This window comes from Perna viridis, chromosome 6 (genome assembly GCF_037379345.1).
Source record: "Perna viridis isolate PV_CMFRI_1.1 ecotype Kerala chromosome 6, ASM3737934v1, whole genome shotgun sequence".
In the NCBI taxonomy this organism is placed as follows: Eukaryota; Metazoa; Mollusca; class Bivalvia; order Mytilida; family Mytilidae; genus Perna; species Perna viridis.
Window position 1 is genome coordinate 21,315,739 of NC_142450.1, and position 22,173 is coordinate 21,337,911.

Consider the following 22,173-nt stretch of genomic DNA (forward strand, 5'->3'; position numbering starts at 1 on the left):
TTAATTCCTGAATGGTTCTAGTTACAACTTTCAAAATTAATCCAAATTTCTATGGGGAAATAGGACTTTCAAAAAGATCTGTTTCCTTTTACTCAAGTTATCATGTACATGTATATACAACTGGAAACTGCTGGCTTCTGGCCCATAAATCTTAATAAGTCATAACCCTACAACTAAATCCCAGCTCTGTTTATGGTATGACACCTGGTACAATTTTCATTTACAGTCAACTTATTGTCCCGGAAAAATAGATCTGAAATAGTAGATACTTTTTTTTAATCAATATTTGTCATGTGCCACCCACTGCCTGGTATTTGCATAGACACATTCTTGAAGGTTTGTACAGATTCCAAGGTAATTCAGGGCTTGGTTTAGACAGGTTTTGGTATATTTGGCTCTGCTAGATCAAGGCATCACAACAATTATCAACTTTACCATTGCATGAGTATGGAACTTGTAGTTCAGAATATCAGATACATCAGCACAAAATAATACAGGACAAACTTTCCTTAGACAATAGAAATGCTTTTGAAATTTTAATGAACATCTACATTAGGTTTGTTGTAATATTTAGCAAGTGTCTTTAATGTTCTCCTTCTATAGACTCGCTTCTCATGTAATGGATCAGGAATTTCACCGAACACACAAGGTCCATCTAAACATGGTCTTCTGAATTCTTCATTTTTTCTGTCTAAACTAGCTCTGATCACAGTATTGTCTCTTTTGAACTCTCTTTCCATATTTGGGAGAGATTCTACTGGTGTGTCAAAATGGATTAAAAAGTAGCTGAAATGAAATTGAATTAGTCCATTTAAGTAGAAATAGGTTCAAAATAATCAGAGATACTGTGGAGGTACTTTAATTTTGGGTTATTTTCATGATTTGTTAAAAGGCCATCTAGTTTGTGGATAGTTTTTAATGCAAATTTTATATTTCTTTGAGAATTATGTGCTTGATATAAAACCACGAAGACATGCAAATAATACCCTAAGTAAAATAGTCCTAATTTGAAGCTTTCACAGTAAAGGGTTTTTACACAGGTTTGAAATGTGTGTTTATTCTTTTCTAAAAGAAAAAACTTGAATTTACCAAAAATACCCAAATAGACTTAAATGTAAAGTACTTGTTGAATTATCTCCTTTTGGCATCATCAAACAGTTATTATAGTCCTTCATGCACATCTGTATATTAAACCCAACCTTCCCACATAATTTCATCAAAATCCCTTGAGCAGTTTAGAAGGAGTTGCACTTTATTATAAGGTTTTACCGTGTAAAACCCTGAATTTCGATTATCTCCCTTTGGAGTCATCTTATAGTAATTAAATTCTTCCATGCACATCTTCATATGATATCCAACCGTCCTATAAAATAACATCAAAATCTCTTGAAGGGTTTAGGAGAAGTTGCACTTTAATACAAGGTTTTACCATGAAAAACCCTTGATTGGATTATCTCCCTTTGGAGTCCTCCAACAGTCATTATATTTCTTCATGTACATCTACATATGATACCCAACCTTCCTGTAAAATAACATCAAAATGCCTTGAGCAGTTGAGGAGTTGCAGCTACAAGGTTTTACCATGAAAAACCCTTGAATGGATTTATTTAGAGTCCTCCGACAGTAATTATATATCTTCTTGCACATCTACATAAAACACCCAACTTTCCTATAAAACTTCATCAAAATCCCTTGAGCAGTTCAGGAGGAATTGCAAAAACCCTTAATTTGGATTACAAAGTATCTACCTTTGGGGTCCTCGACAGTAATTTTATTCCTTAATGCACATCTACATTTAATATCCAAACTTCCTATAAAAATTCATCAAAATCCCTTGAGTGGTTTAAGAGGAGTTGTGCTAATGAGGTTTTAACACATAAAACCCTTAATTTGGATTGTTTACCTTTGGAGTCCTCTGACAGTAATTAAATTTTTTCATGCAAGTTTACATGTATGTACATCAAACCATCCTATAAAATTTTATCAAAATTCCTAGAGTGATTGAGGAGGAATTGCGCTTAAAATTTTAATATGAAAAACCATAAAATTGCACCATCTCCATTTGAAGTCCTTGGACAGTAATTATATTCTTTCATGCACATCAACATGATATCCAACCTTCCTATAAAATGCCATCAAAATCCCTTCAGCGGTTGAGGAGGAGTTGTGCTTACAAGGTTGTAACATGTAAAACCCTTTAACGGTATTTGGATTATCCTCTTTCAGAATCCTCTGACAGTTTGTATGTTCCTTCCTTCACATCTACATATGATACCCAACTTTCCTATGAAATTTAAACAAAATCCCTTGAGCAGTTTAGAAGGAGTTGTGCTAACAATAAATGTGGACAGACAGACAGACGGGCAAATCCCTATATACCCACCCAAACTTTGTTAGTGGGGAGTTTAAAATTGGAGGATTGCAGGGCCAAAGGAAATTCAGATTGGAAAATTTTGCTTATCATTTAAATGCATCTTAGAAAAAAAAACTGAATACATTTCATTAAGCAGATCCAAATTACCAAAACATGTACACAATGGATGACAACTAGTTTCACACACTACCATTAAACCTAATTTTTTTCCAGGAAATTGAACAGTAGGAACTTAAGTACATGTCAACCTACAAATCAAGCATTGTTGTTTTATGGGTTGAAAGGTAACTAATTTTTATCTTTGGTTTAGAATGCATCATTACACTGAAATTCACCACAGACTCCATGCATGAGTTCTAAAAGTATTTCTTCTTGGTGGTGAGAATCTGAAATGCATATTTTTTTTTTAAGAGATCCCTACTAACAGTTTTGAAAGGTGCCCTGTCCTTCTCGATGGGTTTTATAGGCATCCTATTCTTTTCAGTAAATTGGCCTTAAACAGATATTAATGTTTACTTAAAAACATCATCGTTGTTTTTCCAAAAAAGATGGTACACCTAGATACAAATATATAGTTCTTCGTAGAGATTCCTCATACTTTGTATGGAATAATTCCAAATCATCTTCCAAATATACAGGGAAGATGTTTACAAAATGCTGGAATTTTTAATGGACAACATAGTTGTCCAATGTGGTGGACGTGTTTTTCAACAAACGGTTGGCATTCCAATGGGAACAAATTGTGCTCCTCTACTTGCTGACCTATTCCTTCACTCTTATGAGGCTGACTTTATAGCTGATCTGATCCGAAAGAAAGAATATTGTTTAGCTAGATCCTTTTATCTCAGCTTCCGCTATATAGATTATGTATTATCTTTAAATAATCCTAATTTTGGGGATTTGATACATCGCATCTACCCCAAAGAACTTGAGTTGAAGGATACTACAGACACTGTGAAGTCAGCCTCATATCTTGACCTTCACTTAGAAATCGATGGTAAAGGAGAACTATTGACCACTTTATGACAAATGTGATTACTTTTAATTCAGAATTGTCAACTTTCCTTTCATCTGTGGCAACATCCCTTCAGCACCTGCGTATGGAGTATTCATATCACAACTCATACATCATGCCAGAGCTTGCCAAATTTATGTAGAATTTTTGTAAAGTGCTAGAATTCTAACAAATAGGCTTCTGGAACAGGGTTATGTTGCTACAAGATTGAAGTCATCACTACAGAAGTTTTATGGTCGTCATCATAAACTCATGGATCATTATGGTGTCTCCATCTGCACCATGAAAACTGATTTATTCAAAGTGTCATAGTTTTCCTTTCCTCATTTGTCTTCCCTGGACTTGACTTTTTGTAAGCAACTCGGCGGGTGTTTCTAGAAAAGCACTTACCCTACCAGTGCAGCTGGTCCATGCTCCCAGTTTTTAGTGGAGTCCGAGTTGCTCATTTGCTTTTGTTACTTTGTATGTTTGACTTTAGTTACTTCTTGTTCTTTGTTGTGTATGTCTGTTTTCCATATCAGATTGTTTAGTCTTTGTCCCTGGATTACAATCTTTTGATTACCGCTATAACCTTGGTTCCCTTGTTTATTCTTGCATGATATGTCTTCAAATGTGCATCTAACATGCTGATGTGCCTTTTTTTATTGTATTATCCTGTTTTTTTTCAAAACTACAGTGACACTATATTTAAAGGGGGAGAAAACTTTAATTTTCCAGCACATTCCATTATTACTTTTACTTGATGTTTCTATTACTAGAAGGCTTCATGTGAAAAATCATTGGTCATTCCATCAATAAATGCTAGAAGCAAACTTATACCAAAAAAAAAAAATAAGTTACATAATCACTTTTATAAAATTTGTGATCCTGCATGATCTGTAAAAAAAATAACTATTTAATTGCATTGACTGGTCAAATCATTATAAACTGATCCACTGTAAGTCTAAGAAACAAACAGAATAATACTCACTTTCCTTCTTTATGGGTTGTTCCATGTGATCGCATATAATATGGTAATTCCCTGTGTCCTAAATTTTCAATTTTTCTTATAATAGAGCCACCACCCATCATATGCTGACAGTTTCTTTTCAAGGCTTGGGAAAGTTCTGGCTAAAAGTAGATGAGTACAAACGATCACTCTTTGAATTTATAGTTCTTAATAATGCAATAATATTTGCATAGACACATATACATTGTATAACAGAGAAATATACTGCATATGATTCAATTTCTTTCTTCTTGCAACTCATTATTCTTAAATTCTACATTTGATTTTCATAGATTCTTGTAGACAGAACCCCCTATAAGAGGCATTGTACAACCATTGTACTTATTTTAGAGTCCTGTGGGCACATGTTTTGAGATTTGCCTGTACCCTCCCTCACTATACAGTTCTATTCTGTCCATCGATCTTCTATGTGAGTACATTTGTATATGTACAAATGTATCAGTTACAATTTCAAAGATGTACGTATCACGTTTTGGTAAATCTTAGATATTTTTTTGTAAAAAGAACAATACATGTAAGTGATACCTCACCACGTAATGGTGAAAAAAGGGAAATGGCAAAATGTTCAAAATGGCATAACTTTTAACATAAGCGCAAAGCATATATTGTAAGAAATCTTGCATTCCCATTGGTGGAAACATCACCCATCACAACTGCACAGAGAGAAGACCTTGCTATTTTCAAGGCAGAATCCAATCAGCTCACCAAAATTTTATTCCTCAATACAAATTGTTGTATGATACATGGTTTGTAGCTCATTTTTTAGAGTTTGTTTGTTTGTTTGTTTGTTGGGGTTTAACGCCCGAGCAGCAATATTTCAGCCATACTCAGGAGATGAACATGAAAGGGATGATAAAATGAACATGAAACGATGAATGAAAACAGGGATGGGACATAAGGATAATGGGGTCGACAAATTTTGATTGCCACAAGATAAAAGGGGGGAATGGGTAGGGTTGGGCAATTTAGCCTCCAGTGGCAGAGCGCAAAGATTCCTACTCCTATCGAATACCACAGCAGGGTTCTTTAACATGCGAGGAACGTGACATCTTTCCCAACACGGTGCACCACTATGGTTTGCGGTCAGGCTTTCCGTATTATAGCCTGACAACCCCAGTATGTAACATGCCAGGGATACCCCATTCCACCACCTGGGGCACACATCACAGTTGCTCTGTGGGCAGAGCATCTACCCCCCGGCTAGGTTTCTGAGCACTATTTAGTCGCCTTTTACGACAAGCTTAGCGCTGCTGCAGGCCTATTCTTTTGACATCCGGACCTGCACTGGGCCATTTTTTAGAGAAAATATCAGCAATATGTTAAAGTTTTCCTTAAAATTTTGGGCATGACAGTGTTCATGGTACACTTTTTGATCCACAGGACCCAACCATATTTTGGAGAATTTTTTTACAGATATTACAGGCCAGTAAGTGGAAATTTTACAGGAAAACCAGCAATAATACCAGCCTCTGGATACAGACTACTGATTTATCATGAAGACTGGCATTAGTCTGTTTCACAGGAGAGGACGAAAAATTGGTTGGCGAGAATTACTTGCACATTAGCCTGTGATTACTCTGGCATCCAACAGATGATTTGCTAGACAAGCTGGGTCTGTAGGATGTAAGAGCTCATCCCATATCAAAAAGTCAGGATTTAGTGCACACTTCGAGACTAATAATTTACTGTAATTTTTTGGCTCTTGACTAGTTAAAACAAGGCTATAATAAAAGTTTATATTATTAACAATATTTTGTACATGCTTTTCAGCAGTAATTAGTTTTAAGAGAAAGGAAATTTTTAAAAATTGCAAAATATTGTGTCCTTGAATTGTATAAAGTTAAAGATCACAGAGTCAAATATTGTGAAATTGTGTTAAACTTCTAATAAAGAAGTGTGCAAATTTCATAAGGGTTGAAAAACCTTTCTATAGTGTTGTCTTGTGTACTACTGCATCATTGCTAGCAAGCTATTTTCTGACTTGGTGACATCCTAACCTCTAGCATCTGACACGTTGAAAGCCACCGCAAATGTGAATTAGCCTAACATTTGTTTCGGAACATTTTAAGTCTTTTATTCACATAAAGGAAGTTCAACCTACCGGAAACAGACTGATAAAAATCCTAAATATTTGCTAAATACCTAGAAAACATTTGTAATGAAGACAGTTGTCAAAATGACCAGCAATTTTGAATTACGTCACTAATTTTATGGAATACAATATATTTTTGACAAAATGAACTTAAAGTTGGTAACGGTAATTTCGTTGGTTAATTTGACATGTTCATTTCGCAAATCTTAAATTCGTAATTTTATCAACCGGAATTACACACTCAAAAAGTTAAAAACCAAACATGAAGTTCATTTTAACTGCACGTACAAATGATTTCCAAGATTTCTGGATTTTCTCATCAGGTAGGTCATTTGTTTTCTTCAGTTTAGTCACCTTCTACTGTATCATGGTAAAGAAACTGTACAAAATGTTTTAAATGGTGAATAGTTTACTTAAATTCTGCCGATTCCAAAGAACGGTGGAACGAGGGTTAAGCAATACGGCGCTTGGAAGTAAGAGGTTGGGGTATGGAGGAACAGAATTCAAACCTCTTACATTGCAGGAGTATCTTATGTACATGCAACAACAAATAACTACCTTCCTGTAAATTTACCAAATTTGGACTAATTGGCAAAATCCAGCGTTTTTGAAATGGGATGAGCTCAGCTTCTCTGGATCAGTCATTGGATGTCTGAGTAATCTGAGACTACTTGTTACTTAACTTGAACATTTACAAAAAGGGGCTTTATTTTTAATCTTGACTTGTTTTGCAAGTTAAAATTTCCTAATTTATCCATTGAGCAATTTTACCCTTTTCAGTGCTCCTCTAAGTATAAGTGCTAATTCATAGGAAGGCATTCTTCTTCAGCTTGTAAGATGTTCATGTAAAACAATCTTCAGTATGGTATGGTACACAGTTGAGTGTCCCCCTTTTTTTAATTGAATTTGCTAAATTAAAGAAATTATCCCGTAAACAGTTTTATACAAAATTAAATTGTACATTATTCTTTGTATTTACCAGACAACATGTATATTAAGCATATATGAACTGCTTTTGAGTATAATATTGTTTTTATCAAAATCATATCGAAATACTAATGTAAACATAAAAATTCATGTGTGTCGGGATCAGATTCTTTATATTATCACAATTACATTTGACCATCATGGCTGCCTCACGATTTAGCGGCTTGGTAAGCACAAAAAAGTCTTTTAACCAACATAAATGGGAACTTTTAAAGCCAATTTACTAGACAGAACATGTCTTGGTATCTATGATTTGTTTTACTTCGCTCATTTGTCAACCTTTGGTCTATTTGCTGCAAAATGCATGCTCATGTATTTGACCTCGAAAAGTCACTCATCACATATAATTTGTTCACTGTAACATACAGTCAGCTACTCTCTAACTCAGCGAGAGGTAAACCTTTGTTTGTATGGAGACAAGGAGGTTATCATTGACGATCTAGTCATTGTATCATTTTACTGTTCTGTTACTTCCATTGTTCCTAGCACACTCACTGACACTGAGATAAAACTTAGTAGTGACCACAAATACATGTATCCAAGGATTTTTGTAGTAGACAGGATTGGGATCTTGCACTTTCTCATTGTATCTCACATGACTAGATTTAATCGTACCTGTCATTTATACTTTTGAGTGCCTTGTAATAGTTGGTTAACCAACGTGATAAATAAGCATAAAGCACAGATGGTTTTCAGTAAAATTTCTTATTTATGGTACACCAATAAGGTCTCACTAACCACTTCCGGGTCAAATGGCCACCCCCCTATGTAGTACCAAAAACACACTGAACCTAGACATATGCATTGTAAGTGCATTATTTGTGTGTATTATGATTAAAAGTAGTCAAAATAAAGCTGAGAATGTGCACTTTAAAATCATATATGTAATTAACTACAAAAGTGTATGAATATTGTTTACATGTGTGAGTAATTTGCCTCCATGCTGTCAGCAGAACAGGTAAAAATATGGATTTTCTGTATTATTTATTCAAGTAAATTTTGTGAAGAATTTCTACTATCATCGTACCATGAGCATAATGATTTTGGAAGCCTTATTTTCCAAGCTTCGCAACAGTATGCAGCTTTAAGATGTCATTTGTCCTGGGAATTCACAGTGAGACTTTGAAAATTACTTTTTTAACATGTAAAGTAATGGAAACATTAGAAGTGGTTAGTGAGACCTAAATACTAAGGTATCAGAAAAATGTTAACTTCATGTCGATAGTTTGGACTATGAGGGAGGAATTTGAAATTCAAATTAGCATTGTAGCCTTCGCTTACAGGATGTAACCTGTCAGCATTGTGGCAATCCACTACAGTTCATTATTTTTCCACACCCAAAAAATACAAAACAATGGAACCAATAATAAAAATGATCTTGTACAGGTGTATATCACTTGCACTATTAATATCACAATCAGACTTTATACTGTATATTTAAGAGGTTAATGTGAACGTATATGGATTTCCAAATAGACCATTTCTTTTTCAGTTGAGACATGCCTCACCTTAATAGATACTGAAATGAAACCTTGATAAATCCAGTTTATCTGCATGGTTTTCAATGAAATTCCTTGTATACACCAATAAATACCGTACTATCTGAACAAAATCAGCTTCAAGTCAATATTCAGGACTATAAGGAAGGAGTTGGAATTTGAAATTAGTGTTTCAGCCTCCCATTTAATTGTTATAGGCAGCCTTAAAAGAGTAAACAGGGCAATCCCATTAACAGTAAATATTGAAGTAGGAATTTGATATGAATCATCCTGTAGTCTGTTTATACTAAGAACAGGTACATGTATATTCGAAAACTCTTTCCACAATTTACCTGTAACTATGACTTTATATATATGTACTTATTTTTGTTTTAAAAGCTGAAGCGATGAAAAATTGCTCCATTAAATCAACCCTCATGCATTATATATGAATTGCATTTATGATTATGGGCAATCTCACATGTTCTCCCCATGAAACATATTTACATACAATCCTAAAATTACACAAGATTCCAATCTTGTTTACTATAAAATTCTTGATGCCTCCAATGTGATAATCTAATGATGGGAATTAATCACTACATGTATCATAAATTCTGATGATTAATCAATGATCAGAATGGTCACAAAGCTAAAAACAAAAATACAACTTCAGAACAAAGTGGTTACAGGAAATGTGTCTAGGTAACAACCTAACAGTGCCAAAAAAACAACCAAAGTAGCATAAGAGCCTTCAGTGATCAATTGGTCAGTGAGTGAGAACTTTCCCAATGCCAAAGTCTGCCTTTGACTGACCCCAGAATTAACTTTTATTCCTTTTGTTTAGTTTAGCAAAATGTGCTAGTTTTCTGATCAGTTTAACTAAGGAAACATTTTTTGTGCTCAATAACAATGTTTGTATACACCTTGGACCTATGCAGTTTGAAAAAGTTCTTTAAAATTCTAAATTAATATAAGCACATTGTTACACGTTCGATATTGCTAACTCATTTACTTCATAAAGATTTTAAACTATTTTAAATTTTTATTATGAATTTTATTGAAATATGAACTTTGATTCATGGCCATAATAGCAGGTACATGTATATTATATTACTTCATAAGTTCAGTTATACCTGTGTTCTATTTATAACATTTGTATATTTTTAGGTTCGCCAGTTCAGTTCATCAGCAGTCAGGAAACAGCTTGTAACTGTAAGCAAAGCACAGATTCAATGCAAAGCGATAGAATTTAACAAGTCACATAAAATCCAGGACTCCTATACCCATACTGTCCCATAGTCATGATAGCATTCAGTTAAATTTTTCCTTGCCAATAAGTATACATTTTTTTTAATAATGTGGAGACTTTTTTTTTTCAAATCAACATGTTGCATCAATACATACATGTATGCACAGTACAGCTCGCAGCATATTCTGATAAATACCTGGCATACCTCATACCTGGCATCCAGTGCCAGGTATTTATTAACTAACTAAGGGGTTTTTTAACTCCTTGACTACCCTGTCTGGTCTCGCACAGACAACCCAATTTGGTGGGCTTTAAATAATTTTGCTATTTATTTAAAGGTATTTAATGCTTATTGGCCCTCAATTAACAAGACAGGAAATGACTAATTAACTGAACAGGTACATGTACCTACTGGTGGTTTTACATGTACAGTTAATTATCACACACAGGTGGCTCACCTCAGTATTTTAGAATTAGTATACATGTATAAGTAGATTAAGTTAAAAATAAATTGGTTTTTTTTGCATAATCGAAGGTTTGAAATTTTTAAGAATGTTGAACTAAAATTCCAAAAATGTTTAGTTCTTAGGGAATTTGTAGATGAATTAGTGTATTTACAATATTTTAATTAAACGTACAGACGCTAGCAGGTACCTTAACTCTTCTAAGCTACTGAAAGGTAAAATGTACATCCAGAATTTTAAAATTTCATATAGTTTTATTTTAAAAAATGATGAAAAGTACCTTCTACAAATAAAAGGTACCTGAATTGCAAAATGAATGAAACCCCTGAACATGCACGTATATGTAGAACTTTTTGTTTTGATAAGTTTTGGCATTTTGATATAAAACTTAATTGTATTATTACATGTACATTGTTTGTCACAATTTATGCATTTATTGTTTATCATTTTGAAATAATTTGAGAAATTAGTTTGAAAATCATAATTAGGAAACTATATATTTTTTTTTTTTTTTTTTTCAGTTGTATGAACACACATTTTTCTGATTTGTGATTTAATATCAGAATTTGAGATGTAGTTTAATTCAGATTTGTTTAATTACTGACACAGGAATATTTGTTTGCAAATTAAAGTAACAACAATAAAAAAAATTAAAAATGTAAAAATTGATTTATTACAGTCGAAATCTTCATATATAACAGCACATAAAGATTCCCATATTAAAAGCTACCAAAATGTTTTTATTTACATTTTTAGAGGTACATTTAACATTGAATATGCCATTTATGATAAAACACCTCTACAAAACTTTAAGTTGCTAAATGTGATTACAATTATATTTCATTTAAAATCAAACTTTTACTTTGAAATGATATGTGTTATAGAAAGTAAATATGGTTTTGTGTATTTGTTAAAAATCTGATATGTGACATTTTGATAAACAATTAATATATCATTTATTATTTATATAAATTTTTTTTTACTATAATAGGCATCTCTCTTTTTTTTCCTCAAAAAATATAAAATAGTCATGAGTGACTTTGATTTGCAATACAACAAAGTATGTGAAGTCAATCTACACTACTGATCACATGTACCGGCATTAACTTTCTATGTTCTGCCCTTCTACGTATTCTAAATATTTCCATGGACATTTGATTTTCATATTAACTGAAAAAAAAGTCACAACATTTGCTAAGAAAAAAGTCACATAAAAAAAATATTGATGTGTTACAATGCTTGAAATAATACATAATCCTCAAGAACATCCTATATCCTAGTAGGTATGGTTTAATGCACTGCCACATGTCAATTATAGTCAATGACCATTTGTTGTAAAGCAGTCAAATTCCTATTCAAGATTGGGTCCTGGATATTGTCATCTGGTAGATGTTGCCTCCCCTTTTTCAATACATGTAATAAGTGATTTAAATTAAATAGCTTCCTTGCCAATGTAAAAAAAAATTGTTATCATATTTCATTCCTTTTATTAATTTTTTTTTTTTTTTTGGATAAAAATTAAACTTTCAAATTTTCAAACATGTTATTTAATTTCAGTATGAACTGATATAAAATGTATGATAAAATGCAAATTTTTATCTTTTACAGTTAATATTTTCCATAAAAGCTACAAATACATTGTATATGTATAAACTTTAACTTTATAATATATCCTGCGACTTTTTCCCTATATTTGGTTTTTACTGACACACCTACATATAATCCTAATGAAAAAAGTAGTACTATTTATTAATTTTTTGGGGTCAACATAAATCAACTGAAATTCCCTTTTAAAATTAAAATTCAGTCTGATTTTTATTTCAAAAATTAATACAAATTTTGCTCTATTGCCATGATAAGATGAAACACCAGAAACTTTGCATTTTATGTATTCTTTTAACTTTGGAATAAATCATTTAAAAAAGTCCTTTTAACATAGAAATAGAAAATACATGTACACATGTATTTCAGTCTAACTGCTCATTTCATATCAATAACAAATTTTATTAATTTTTATATACATAATTATGTGTTTTCAAGCTCCAATTAAATGTCAGTTTTTACCTTACATGTAAATTACTTTTTCTACTAACATCTGTCCTGGTGGACACGTAAATTTTACTTGAGACACAAGTATATATTTATCAGTTAGTGAGTTGTTTATTACAAATAACAAAGTCAATTTCAAAGGATTCACACCTGGCATATCAGGCATTGGAGGTATGCCAGGTATTTATCAGACTATGCTGTGAGCTGTACTGTAATACTGTCAATCTTTTGGTGGAAATGTTGGAATTTGTTTTTAAAAAAAGAATGAATGAAAAAGCTAAATGAATAAGGATTATATATGAACTTAGAGCAAATTGATGATACAATATTTCTTTCATGAAATTACTAGAAATGATAGAATGATACAAGTGATTACTATCTTTTGTTCCTTTTCAGCCACCTATTCAGGTTTTTGGCATTGAAGGTAGATATGCTACAGCTCTGTACTCTGCTGCCTCAAAAGAAAAGAAACTTGATGCTGTTGAAACAGAAGTTAAATCATTACAGGTAGTAAATCCATCATATTGCATTATTTTGAGCAAGTAGTATATTTAACTTAAAGGGATCAAGTACAATGTAGGACTTCTCTTGATCAGTTGACAATCACCTGATGAAATGTTGGAGGTAGCTAACTGTATACTTGACAAAGAGGTTTAAACTTTTTATTTGACCGCAATTTTTTGTTTAAAATGAAAAATGTGTCATTCTGTCGTTTGCATGATCATCCAATGTCTGTAGACAAGAAGGTGTCCAGAAAATAACTTGATTCTAGGTAAGTGGATTTCTTTGTAATTGTACCACAAGGTGTCATACCACATAAGGAAGGCTGGAATTAAATTTTGGAGTTACTTTTGAACTGTAAAGGAATTAGGAGTCCGAAACAAGCATTTTAATGATACCCTGACTATAATTTTTCTGTGAATAGATATCTTGAAAATTGTATTACTAGATGCCATACTATAAAAACAAGAAAGGCTGGTATTGATTTGTTTATTTTTTTATTTGAACCATGTAGCAATTAAGGGCTAGAAACAAGCATTTTCATGATGTCTGGACAATATCTTGACAATACCTTTATAAAAGGGAAATAATCTCTGTACCACATAGTGCCATACCTCTGAAGGTAGGCTTGTATTGAATTTGGGAATTTTGACTGGAACCATTTATGAATAAGGAACCCAAAAGGGGTCTCTTTGGTTTTGGTCAAACTCTTATCCTGGATCAAAAATTTAATTGGCATCAAAATATTAGAGATGTATCATGCTTGATTGGTGTGTCCATAGTTGTCCCAACTGTTCTGGGTTCAACCTCGACATTCAGCTGGTACTAGGTATTTAATCAAAGAAGGACCAACAGAAATAATCAACATGTGTTATTAGTGGTAGAGACATTAAGAATCAAACATCTGTACAAGTGGATGATAGGGAAATCTCAATGAGGGTAAGATTTAATCCTTCTCTAACGAGGCTCTGCTGTGTTAGAGAACTATTATGTCTTACCCAAGGGTATCTTGAGATTTTCCAATCTTACATGAGAAAAGTGGGTGTTTGATTCTTTTTCTCACTTTTTCAATTAAAATTTTTAATCAAAATGACCTACATATAACAGCTGACCATGACGTATCAATGTTCCCAGTGATATGTCACGACCAGGTGCAAAATATGGGTCACTTCGAAACAGTCCATTGGAAATAAACAAACTGCAAGAAGTAACCTATCATCAGTTAGTCTTCAGAAAATTGTGATTAAAAATATTTCAAGCACATATTGGTAAGATATGATCATTTACTGACTCTTATTTAATTATGCCATTTTTTTTTCACGGGAAGATACACATCTCAACCCCCTAGATGAGATAGGGAAGTCTTGCACTGATAAAAATAGGAATTTTATGTTTTCTATAGTGAGACATTGTGGACTGAATTTCTAGTCAGTTATTCTAAGTGTCTATAGTCCTGATTTTTACTGGAATTCTTGATTGTTTTTGTTTTCTTTCTTTTTGTATTTTTGGACTTTTATTATTAAGATTCTTCTTACTTAATTTCTGCTTCCAGTTTTTGACAGTGAATGCAATTTAGGAAAAATAAGATATGTTTGCATAATTTGGTCTACTGGTATATACAAAGGCTTGGTGACCTTGATTTAATCTAACATAGACTAAAAGCAAACTTAACAAAATTTTTCATTTAAATAAATTGAGACATTCAAGTAGTTCTTGTGCCAAAATGCCAGAATTTGGGGTTTTTTTTAACATCGTGAGAATGTGCTTCCATGTTGTGGAAAGGGTTTTCACATCTAAATTGTGGTAATTAATTAATTTGTATATAAAATTTTCTGCAATTTCAGGAACTGATTAAGAAAGACAAACCATTTCAAGAATTTTTACTGAACCCTACAGTTGGAAGAAAGGAAAAAAAAGGTATTTATTATAGTACAGTGTGATACACTGTACATGTAACTTGTACCTGGAAAGGCATATAGATAAATTATAAAGTTAAGAGATTTTGATAATTTTGTCTTACAATCAATATTTATGGCCAAATTGGGTTTAGCTATCAGTGGTTTTCTAATTATCTGTATATTTAGGTGGTATGTTTTTGATTTTGAGGAAAAAAAATTTTTGTATGCTGTAGGAGAAAAGAATTATAAGGCACGTATTATTTTACCAATGTGGTCCATAAAGATGTGACTGAGTTATAAAAATTTCAATGGGTTATTTGAATTTGTTGAATAAGGCTTGAATTACAATAATGGTAGGTATTTATGTATTTATAGATAAGATTAGTATGCAGTTATAAAAATAAAAATTATCAATAAATTTTGTAAAAAAATAATGCCATTATTTATCATTTTTATTTTCCCTATAGATGCAGTTGCAACAGTATCACAGAAACAGAAGTTATCTCCCCTTACAACTAACCTCTTTGGTAAATTCATATTAGTGATGTAAAGACTAACATAGTTTAAGCTTCATTTACTTCTAAAATTATTTTTCTTCTGAAAAAAATGTTCCCAGAATTTCATTTTCTACATAACTTGAATGGTGAGCTAGAGAATGATATTCAGGTTGAAATGCAATATCAAGAGAAGCAATGAAAATACTGTAATTGAACACGTTTCCATGAATTTCACAATCAGGCACTGTCTGTGAAAATAAGTACATGTGAAAAAGAATTTCTACTATTAATCTTTATGCAAAAACTACAATTTCCCCATATCACGAATATGTTCATATACCAATAATCATGGAATTTAGTACCCATGAAAATTAGTACAATTACAGTAAAAGAAATTTAGAATTTGTGTTTTAATATATTTTGTAGGAGTCCTGGCAGAAAATGGCAGGCTAAACAAACTTGAGGGTGTATTGAATGCCTACAAAACAATTATGAGTGCTCATAGGGGAGAGGTACAATGTAAAGTCACTACAGCTAAGGTTAGTTTATCTTTATATGCTCAAAGTTCAAGGGATATATTAGGCCAAAATTATAATTGAGTTTGTTTCCCCTTACCCTACCTATCCACAAAAATCAGACCTATTATTACCATTCTCTGACAAGATTTTCAAAAAATTTTCAAAGCAACATTTTTCACTTCTTGATCATGGTTTTAACAGAATCATATGAACTTAGGGTAAAATATTTTCCCTACCTACCCAAAGCCAGGAGCTTGGGTGGGATCAGAGAAAATGAAAATTATTTTAAGTGTTGCCTTATGACATACCATTATCTGTATGCATATTTGTCAATGTTCAAAATAAAAACAGATGCTATGGAGTATTTTAATACTAATTTAGTAAAATGTGTTTTCCTTGAGTGAAAGACACTGCCATACAATTTTTAAATAATTATTCATTTCTTATAAATTGTATATTGCACTTTTGAGCTGTTTAACATTAACACAAAAAATGCAAGTTAGCTCGATGCAATTTCATTAAAAATTTATTATGTAATTCTAAAACTGAACTTGAGTTTTAAAAAGTATATCTTGTTTTTCCTTATACTGTCTGAAAGAAGATTGCAAAATGAATAATTATTATGTATTTCAGCCTCTTGATGCATCCAGTGAAAAAGAACTCCGAGCTGCTTTGCAGGGCTTCCTGAAAAAAGGAGAACAACTTTTCCTCACAATGGAGGTAAGATTTTGTTTGCAAAAACAGATAATCACCTCATCTGCAATGAACCAAATGGCTAGATGGTTCATTTGGTGTGATTCATGTTTTTGATTTGAGCCTTTTTGAAAAAAAAATTTAAAAAATTTTTAAGTCTAAAAAATGTCTGTAACTCTATTGCCCATTTTTATTGCAGTAACAAAAACAAACCAAACATCCAATTCCTGTTTTTCAAGCAGCCTTAAACAACATAAATAAGCATCTTTGTCTTTTTTTTTCTTTTTTTTTTTTTTTTTGGCTTCGGGGCAACAACAAAAAATCAACTTTATCTCATTGATTTAAGCTTTAAGAAAACTACATGAAAACTGAAAAATAAATTTGAATGGCAAATATTGGTCTGATGTCCAATTAAGTCAAATTAGTTCTGCTTTTGCAGGCTTTATTAACTTTTAAAGATGTAAGGCCAAAACAAATTATGTGTGCTGAAGAAAATAGGGTTCGTAGGTCAATTTTTTTTTGGGGGGGGGGGACTTGTGCATACAATTTCATTTTTACAGATAATTGAATATTTCTGTTGCAGATACCTTTGATTTTAGTAGCCGTTTTCTTGTTCAAACACCCAGTCCCGTAGGCCACCATGTTAATATATGTAATTGTCAAAAACAGTTGGGTACCTGGATGTACAATGTAATTTCCAGATTTTTTTCCCCTCTGATTCTGCCAATAGAAATGTTTAGGGTTGGGCGATACAATAGGGTCAGTACAGTAAATACACACATTTTTAGCTCACCTGGCCATGTGAGCTATTGCCATCACTTGGCATCCGTCATCGTCGTTTACAATTATACAAAACTCTTCTCCTCTGAAACTACTTGACTGATTAGAACCAATCGTGGTATAAATGTTCCTTGGGGTATCCTGCATAGAACTGGTGTGGGGATGTTTGATTTCGTCGAAAAACATGGCCGCGTTACTAAAAAATAGAACATAGGGGTCAGACAGTAGTTTTTCACATACATCTCCAAAACCATTAAGCCATGTTGGAGTTATTGCCCTTTTTGAACGATTTTTGCTATTTTCAATTTTTTCTTTCAAAAATCTTCTCCTCTGGCACTACTTGACCAATTGAAACCAAACTTGTTATGAATGTTCCTTGGGGTAGCCTGCATAGAACTGATGTGGGGATTTTTGATATGCAAAAAACATGGCCATTACTAAAAATAGAACATAGGGGTCAGATAGTAGTTTTTTGCATATATCTCCAAAAACGTTAGGTTTATGCAAATTCTTTCAATTTTGAAGTGATCCTTATTATTAGAACTACAAAAGTCTTCAGGAATAAAAGTTTTCAGATGACTCCTTAATAGAGTTATTGGCCTTGAAAGGGGAAAAATTACTTTTTTTAACAGTTTTCAGTCAGTATCTTGAAAACCTTGAAAAGAAACTTTCAGTTGTTGAAATGATCTTTATGGTAAACCCTACCAAAGACTTCTTGAGTCAAAATTGTTGGACTTGTTAAATTTATTGCCTTCGAAAGACAAAATTCAAACAGGTGGGTGATTCAGGCTCCTGGGAGCCTCTTGTTTTTTTTGGGTTTTTCTGCCTTAGTTTTAATTTTGTTATTGTATTTTTTTTCAGGTTGACTCAAGTATCATTGGTGGAATGGTTGTCAACATAGGAGACAAATATGTAGATATGTCCATGTCCTCAAAGATCAATACATACACCAACTTGATTAAACAAGCTGTATAATGCTATCAACATTAGACATTTGTGATAAACTTTTATTAGAGTGCTTGAAAGTTATTAAATTTGACCAACACAAATGTGTCTGTGTTATGGTTGCACAAAAGTACTAGACTTAGTTTTCACTAGAATCTTGGTTACCTGATTACTCTCTTACAACAAGTATATTTGTTAAAGTTACAAAAGGTACATAGCACGAGTTTTACCAAGTTATTAAGTCTTCTCCTGACAATAATATACAGTATTTGAATCAGAACATTAAGGGTGTGCATTAAATAATGATGAATTCTTGAGTTATGAGTGTCATACAAAAATAAATATCGGCAAAAAAATACTGAAGTGTCAGCAATTGGATGATTCAAGTATGTCAAAATCCAAAGACAGGGCCGAAATGTGAACACATTAAACAGACACTATTACAAACACAATGTAGTGAACCAAATAAAAAAGATAATGCACAAAAACTGAAGATAAGGGAAACAAGATGTCACACAAAAAATCTACAGCACTAGCAATATGAACACCCACAAAACAACAGGCTTGACATCGGGTGCTCCAGAAAGGTCAGCTGGTGCCACATTGCAAGTGAATATATTCTGGTAGTAATCTAGCAACAATAATGCAGACAATTAATACAGACTACTGGTAATTTTCTTCATATTTTTGTAAAATATTCTACAATATATCTAATTTTAGGAAATTGAAGTGACCCTTTTAAGTCATTTTGGTATTATGGTCTATTTTGGGGGGTTGTGACTTGAACCGTTACGAATTAGGAGCCAGAAACAAACATTTTCATGATGTCCAGATTTCTTGAGTAATTGTAAATGGATCTCTTAGAAATTTTACCATGGTATGGATTAATTTTGGGGGTTTGCAGTTGTGTCGCAGACCATTTAGGAATTCAGTGCCAAAAACAAGCTATTTCATGATGTCTAGATATCAACTTTAACAAGGCACTGACCATTTTTATTGTGGGGGTAGGGGCTGGGATTGTTTTGATAAAAATAGAATTATTCCAAATTTGAGCAAAACTTTTTTTCTCAGCCATGGACAGAAAAAAAAGGACTATGATTCAATATTTCCCCCATTACTTAACAATGTAGATTTTCAAAGGTGGCTGCTGAAAAAAAAAAATAGTGCAAAAAGCAATTTTTTAATACTAGGTGGCTAGCCTTGGACCAATAACTTGTCCAATATGGAAAACTAACGCATTTATTGACTTGCTAGTCCAATGCAAAATTGGCTTAGGTCAATATGGATAAAAGCCATATTGGATGGCTAGATCCTGTATTGGCACAGTTTGTATTTTGTATTGTATTTACAGTTTTTATCATATTTAGGCTAATATTGGAAAGTTAGTCAATAATTACTAATGAAAACTGTTTCACCATCAGACATCTAGCATATAAGAGATGAAGTAAAAGCTTGTTCGCTCTAAGTAAAATGTTTAAGTGAGTTGACATACCTTCCTACAGACTTACTTCAGTGGATTAGGATAGTATAAATTTGGCTCACCATGTCAATCTAGCACAAAGCAGAGTCTGCACTGCACAATTGATCAAATACTCTAATCCTAATTAAATCTATGCATGTTAAACAGGTTATATTAATCTATCAATCAAACAAACAAACAATACTTTTGACTCAAGAAACGCGTGAAGTTTGATAATGCTTTATTTTGCATTTACATTTCAGGATGTTTTTTTCACAGTAAATTTGAAAATAAATCCTAATAATATTGGCTGTATTTCTCTAAGGTTCTTGCATAAGTTAACACTATTTTTCTGCACAACAGATATGTAAGTTAACTGTTTTGTGTTAAGATTAAATAGAAAGTGTCTGATGGGTAGATATAAGTTGAAATGTTTATCTTGTACATAGTTAGGCAAAGAAAAAAATATATGTTTATGGTTACATAAGATGAAAAAATAGGGTAGATAAGTTTTTTAAATTATTTTGTATTGACACTAATGGGAGAATTTCTTGGCTTAAATAGTGCATAATAATTTAGCAGCATCTCATAAAAAAAGATACCAATAAAATTTGTTGGGGTAGATATGGTAATCTTAAAAGACAAGTTTTTTTTCTCTGGCCTAACAAAGCAGTTGTGCATGTAGTTTGTTTAGTAAGAGAAGCAATACAAACCCCAAATTAAAGCACAGCATAGTATTCAGCTTGAAATTAGATTAAACTGAGGTAGCTACTTAAAAACCAATCTCCTTTTCCAAGTAGTACATTCGCTCCTATGTAAAGTTTTGTCTATCCTTTGTTACAAACATTACGTACATTTGGACATTTGTTTGATATACGAGTCCAAAAATAGTAGTGTTGAAATAATTCTAATTTCTCATAAAGTTCTAGTAAAAACATGTATCATGAAATATCAGTACATCCATTATGATATTTGTCTGGTTTAATACCCCAGCAAACAAAGTTTTGGGTATATAGGAATCTCACCATTATGTCTGTCTGTTCATTTGGTCATATTTCTGGTAAGCGCAATTCCTAAATTTCCAAAGGAAGGTTGGGTATCATATGTATTGTTTCCGATATAACTAGTCGAGTGATAAATCACATTTTGAACACTAATCGATTAATTACCTACTCCAATAAAACACTTATCGATCAAACTCCTTACTAATCGATTGATAACTTTCTCGAATCGAGTCTCCTTGAAAAGGTTGATCGATAAGTGTTCGATTAGAGAAAGTAATCAATAGAAGGGTTACTTCTTAGGCTCACCTAAATCACCCAAAAGATTTCTACAAAATTTTATAGGGGGTCAGGCATCATATGTTGATTTGCATAGTTGAATATAATTATTGTTAAAGGATTTCAAATGAAAACACTCAGAATTCTGAATTCTAATTTAACACTTAATATTTAACTTCAATTGAAACGGAGCTAGAGATGAACCAGGCACTTTGAAAAGGATGTGTGCCATCCGGGGTTCCTCAGAAAAAAAGGGGTTGCTAGAATATTATTTGCCACTTTTTGTCAATTTTACACATGAAAATGAAAAACGCTTACCCTACAGGTGCACCAGGTCCATGCTCCCAGTTTTTAGTGGAGTCCGAGTTGCTCATTTACCTTTGTTACTTTGTATGTATGATTTTAGTTACTTTATGTTCTTTGTTGTGTGTGTCTGTTTTCCATGTCTGGTCTTTGTCCCTGGATTACATTCTTTTGATTACCGCTATAACCTTGGTTCCCTTGATTACTCTTCCAGTAAAAAGAGGGTACCACCCCCTACACCTTCGCTGGGTCCGCCTCATGGGGGAGTTCTACTTAAGAGCTTCCTCACAGTATTCTTAGTTTAAACTGTAAGTAAAACTAATTATACCTTCAAAGTGAATGCCTAACAGGATATTTTATCAATTTCCGTGCTCTTGCATTTGCATTAACGTTAATTAGTTAGAAAAGAGCAGCAACATTATTTTGGTCATAAATATTACAACTAACAGTAAACTCTGGTAGTTGTTTTAGGTGTACCAAGTGCAGTTATTGCATAAAAAATCAGTTTGAGGTTTTGATTTATAGAATGGTTTGTGTGTTGGTAGGGGTAATGTCGTCATCAGAAACTATGTTTACGCC

At 32.6% G+C, this 22,173-nt stretch overlaps 2 protein-coding genes across 2 annotated transcripts; one reads left to right on the plus strand and one right to left on the minus strand.

The window, feature by feature from the left end:
- Positions 1 to 523: 523 nt before the first annotated feature.
- LOC148614047 (small ribosomal subunit protein bS6m-like) lies at positions 524 to 7,415 on the minus strand. Its single transcript, XM_088587840.1, has 3 exons — positions 7,262 to 7,415; positions 4,360 to 4,499; positions 524 to 786 (listed from the first exon to the last, which is right to left on the minus strand). Exons 1-3 carry the CDS (start codon positions 7,307 to 7,309, stop codon positions 537 to 539), a joined length of 438 nt encoding a protein of 145 aa, XP_088443966.1. The 5' UTR covers positions 7,310 to 7,415; the 3' UTR covers positions 524 to 536.
- A 179-nt stretch (positions 7,416 to 7,594) lies between these two features.
- LOC148614048 (ATP synthase subunit O, mitochondrial-like) lies at positions 7,595 to 18,685 on the plus strand. The gene is made up of 8 exons (XM_088587842.1): positions 7,595 to 7,644; positions 10,126 to 10,170; positions 13,117 to 13,227; positions 15,066 to 15,138; positions 15,587 to 15,646; positions 16,043 to 16,155; positions 16,768 to 16,854; positions 18,469 to 18,685. The coding sequence occupies exons 1-8, from the start codon at positions 7,618 to 7,620 to the stop codon at positions 18,580 to 18,582; spliced, it is 630 nt and encodes a 209-aa protein (XP_088443968.1). The 5' UTR covers positions 7,595 to 7,617; the 3' UTR covers positions 18,583 to 18,685.
- The last annotated feature ends 3,488 nt before the right edge of the window (positions 18,686 to 22,173 follow it).

Excerpts from the sequence above, each read along its gene's own strand:
- LOC148614048 (XM_088587842.1), top strand. The coding sequence starts at position 7,618 with ATGGCTGCCTCACGATTTAGCGGCTTG. Across the intron at positions 7,645-10,125 it reads CCTCACGATTTAGCGGCTTG|GTTCGCCAGTTCAGTTCATC; the intron begins GTAAGCACAAAA and ends GTATATTTTTAG. Across the intron at positions 15,139-15,586 it reads TGGAAGAAAGGAAAAAAAAG|ATGCAGTTGCAACAGTATCA; the intron begins GTATTTATTATA and ends TTTTCCCTATAG.
- LOC148614047 (XM_088587840.1), bottom strand. The coding sequence starts at position 7,309 with ATGCCTTCCTATGAATTAGCACTTATACTTAGAGGAGCACTGAAAAGG. Across the intron at positions 4,500-7,261 it reads TTAGAGGAGCACTGAAAAGG|CCAGAACTTTCCCAAGCCTT; the intron begins GTAAAATTGCTC and ends ATCTACTTTTAG. Across the intron at positions 787-4,359 it reads ACAACCCATAAAGAAGGAAA|CTACTTTTTAATCCATTTTG; the intron begins GTGAGTATTATT and ends ATTTCATTTCAG.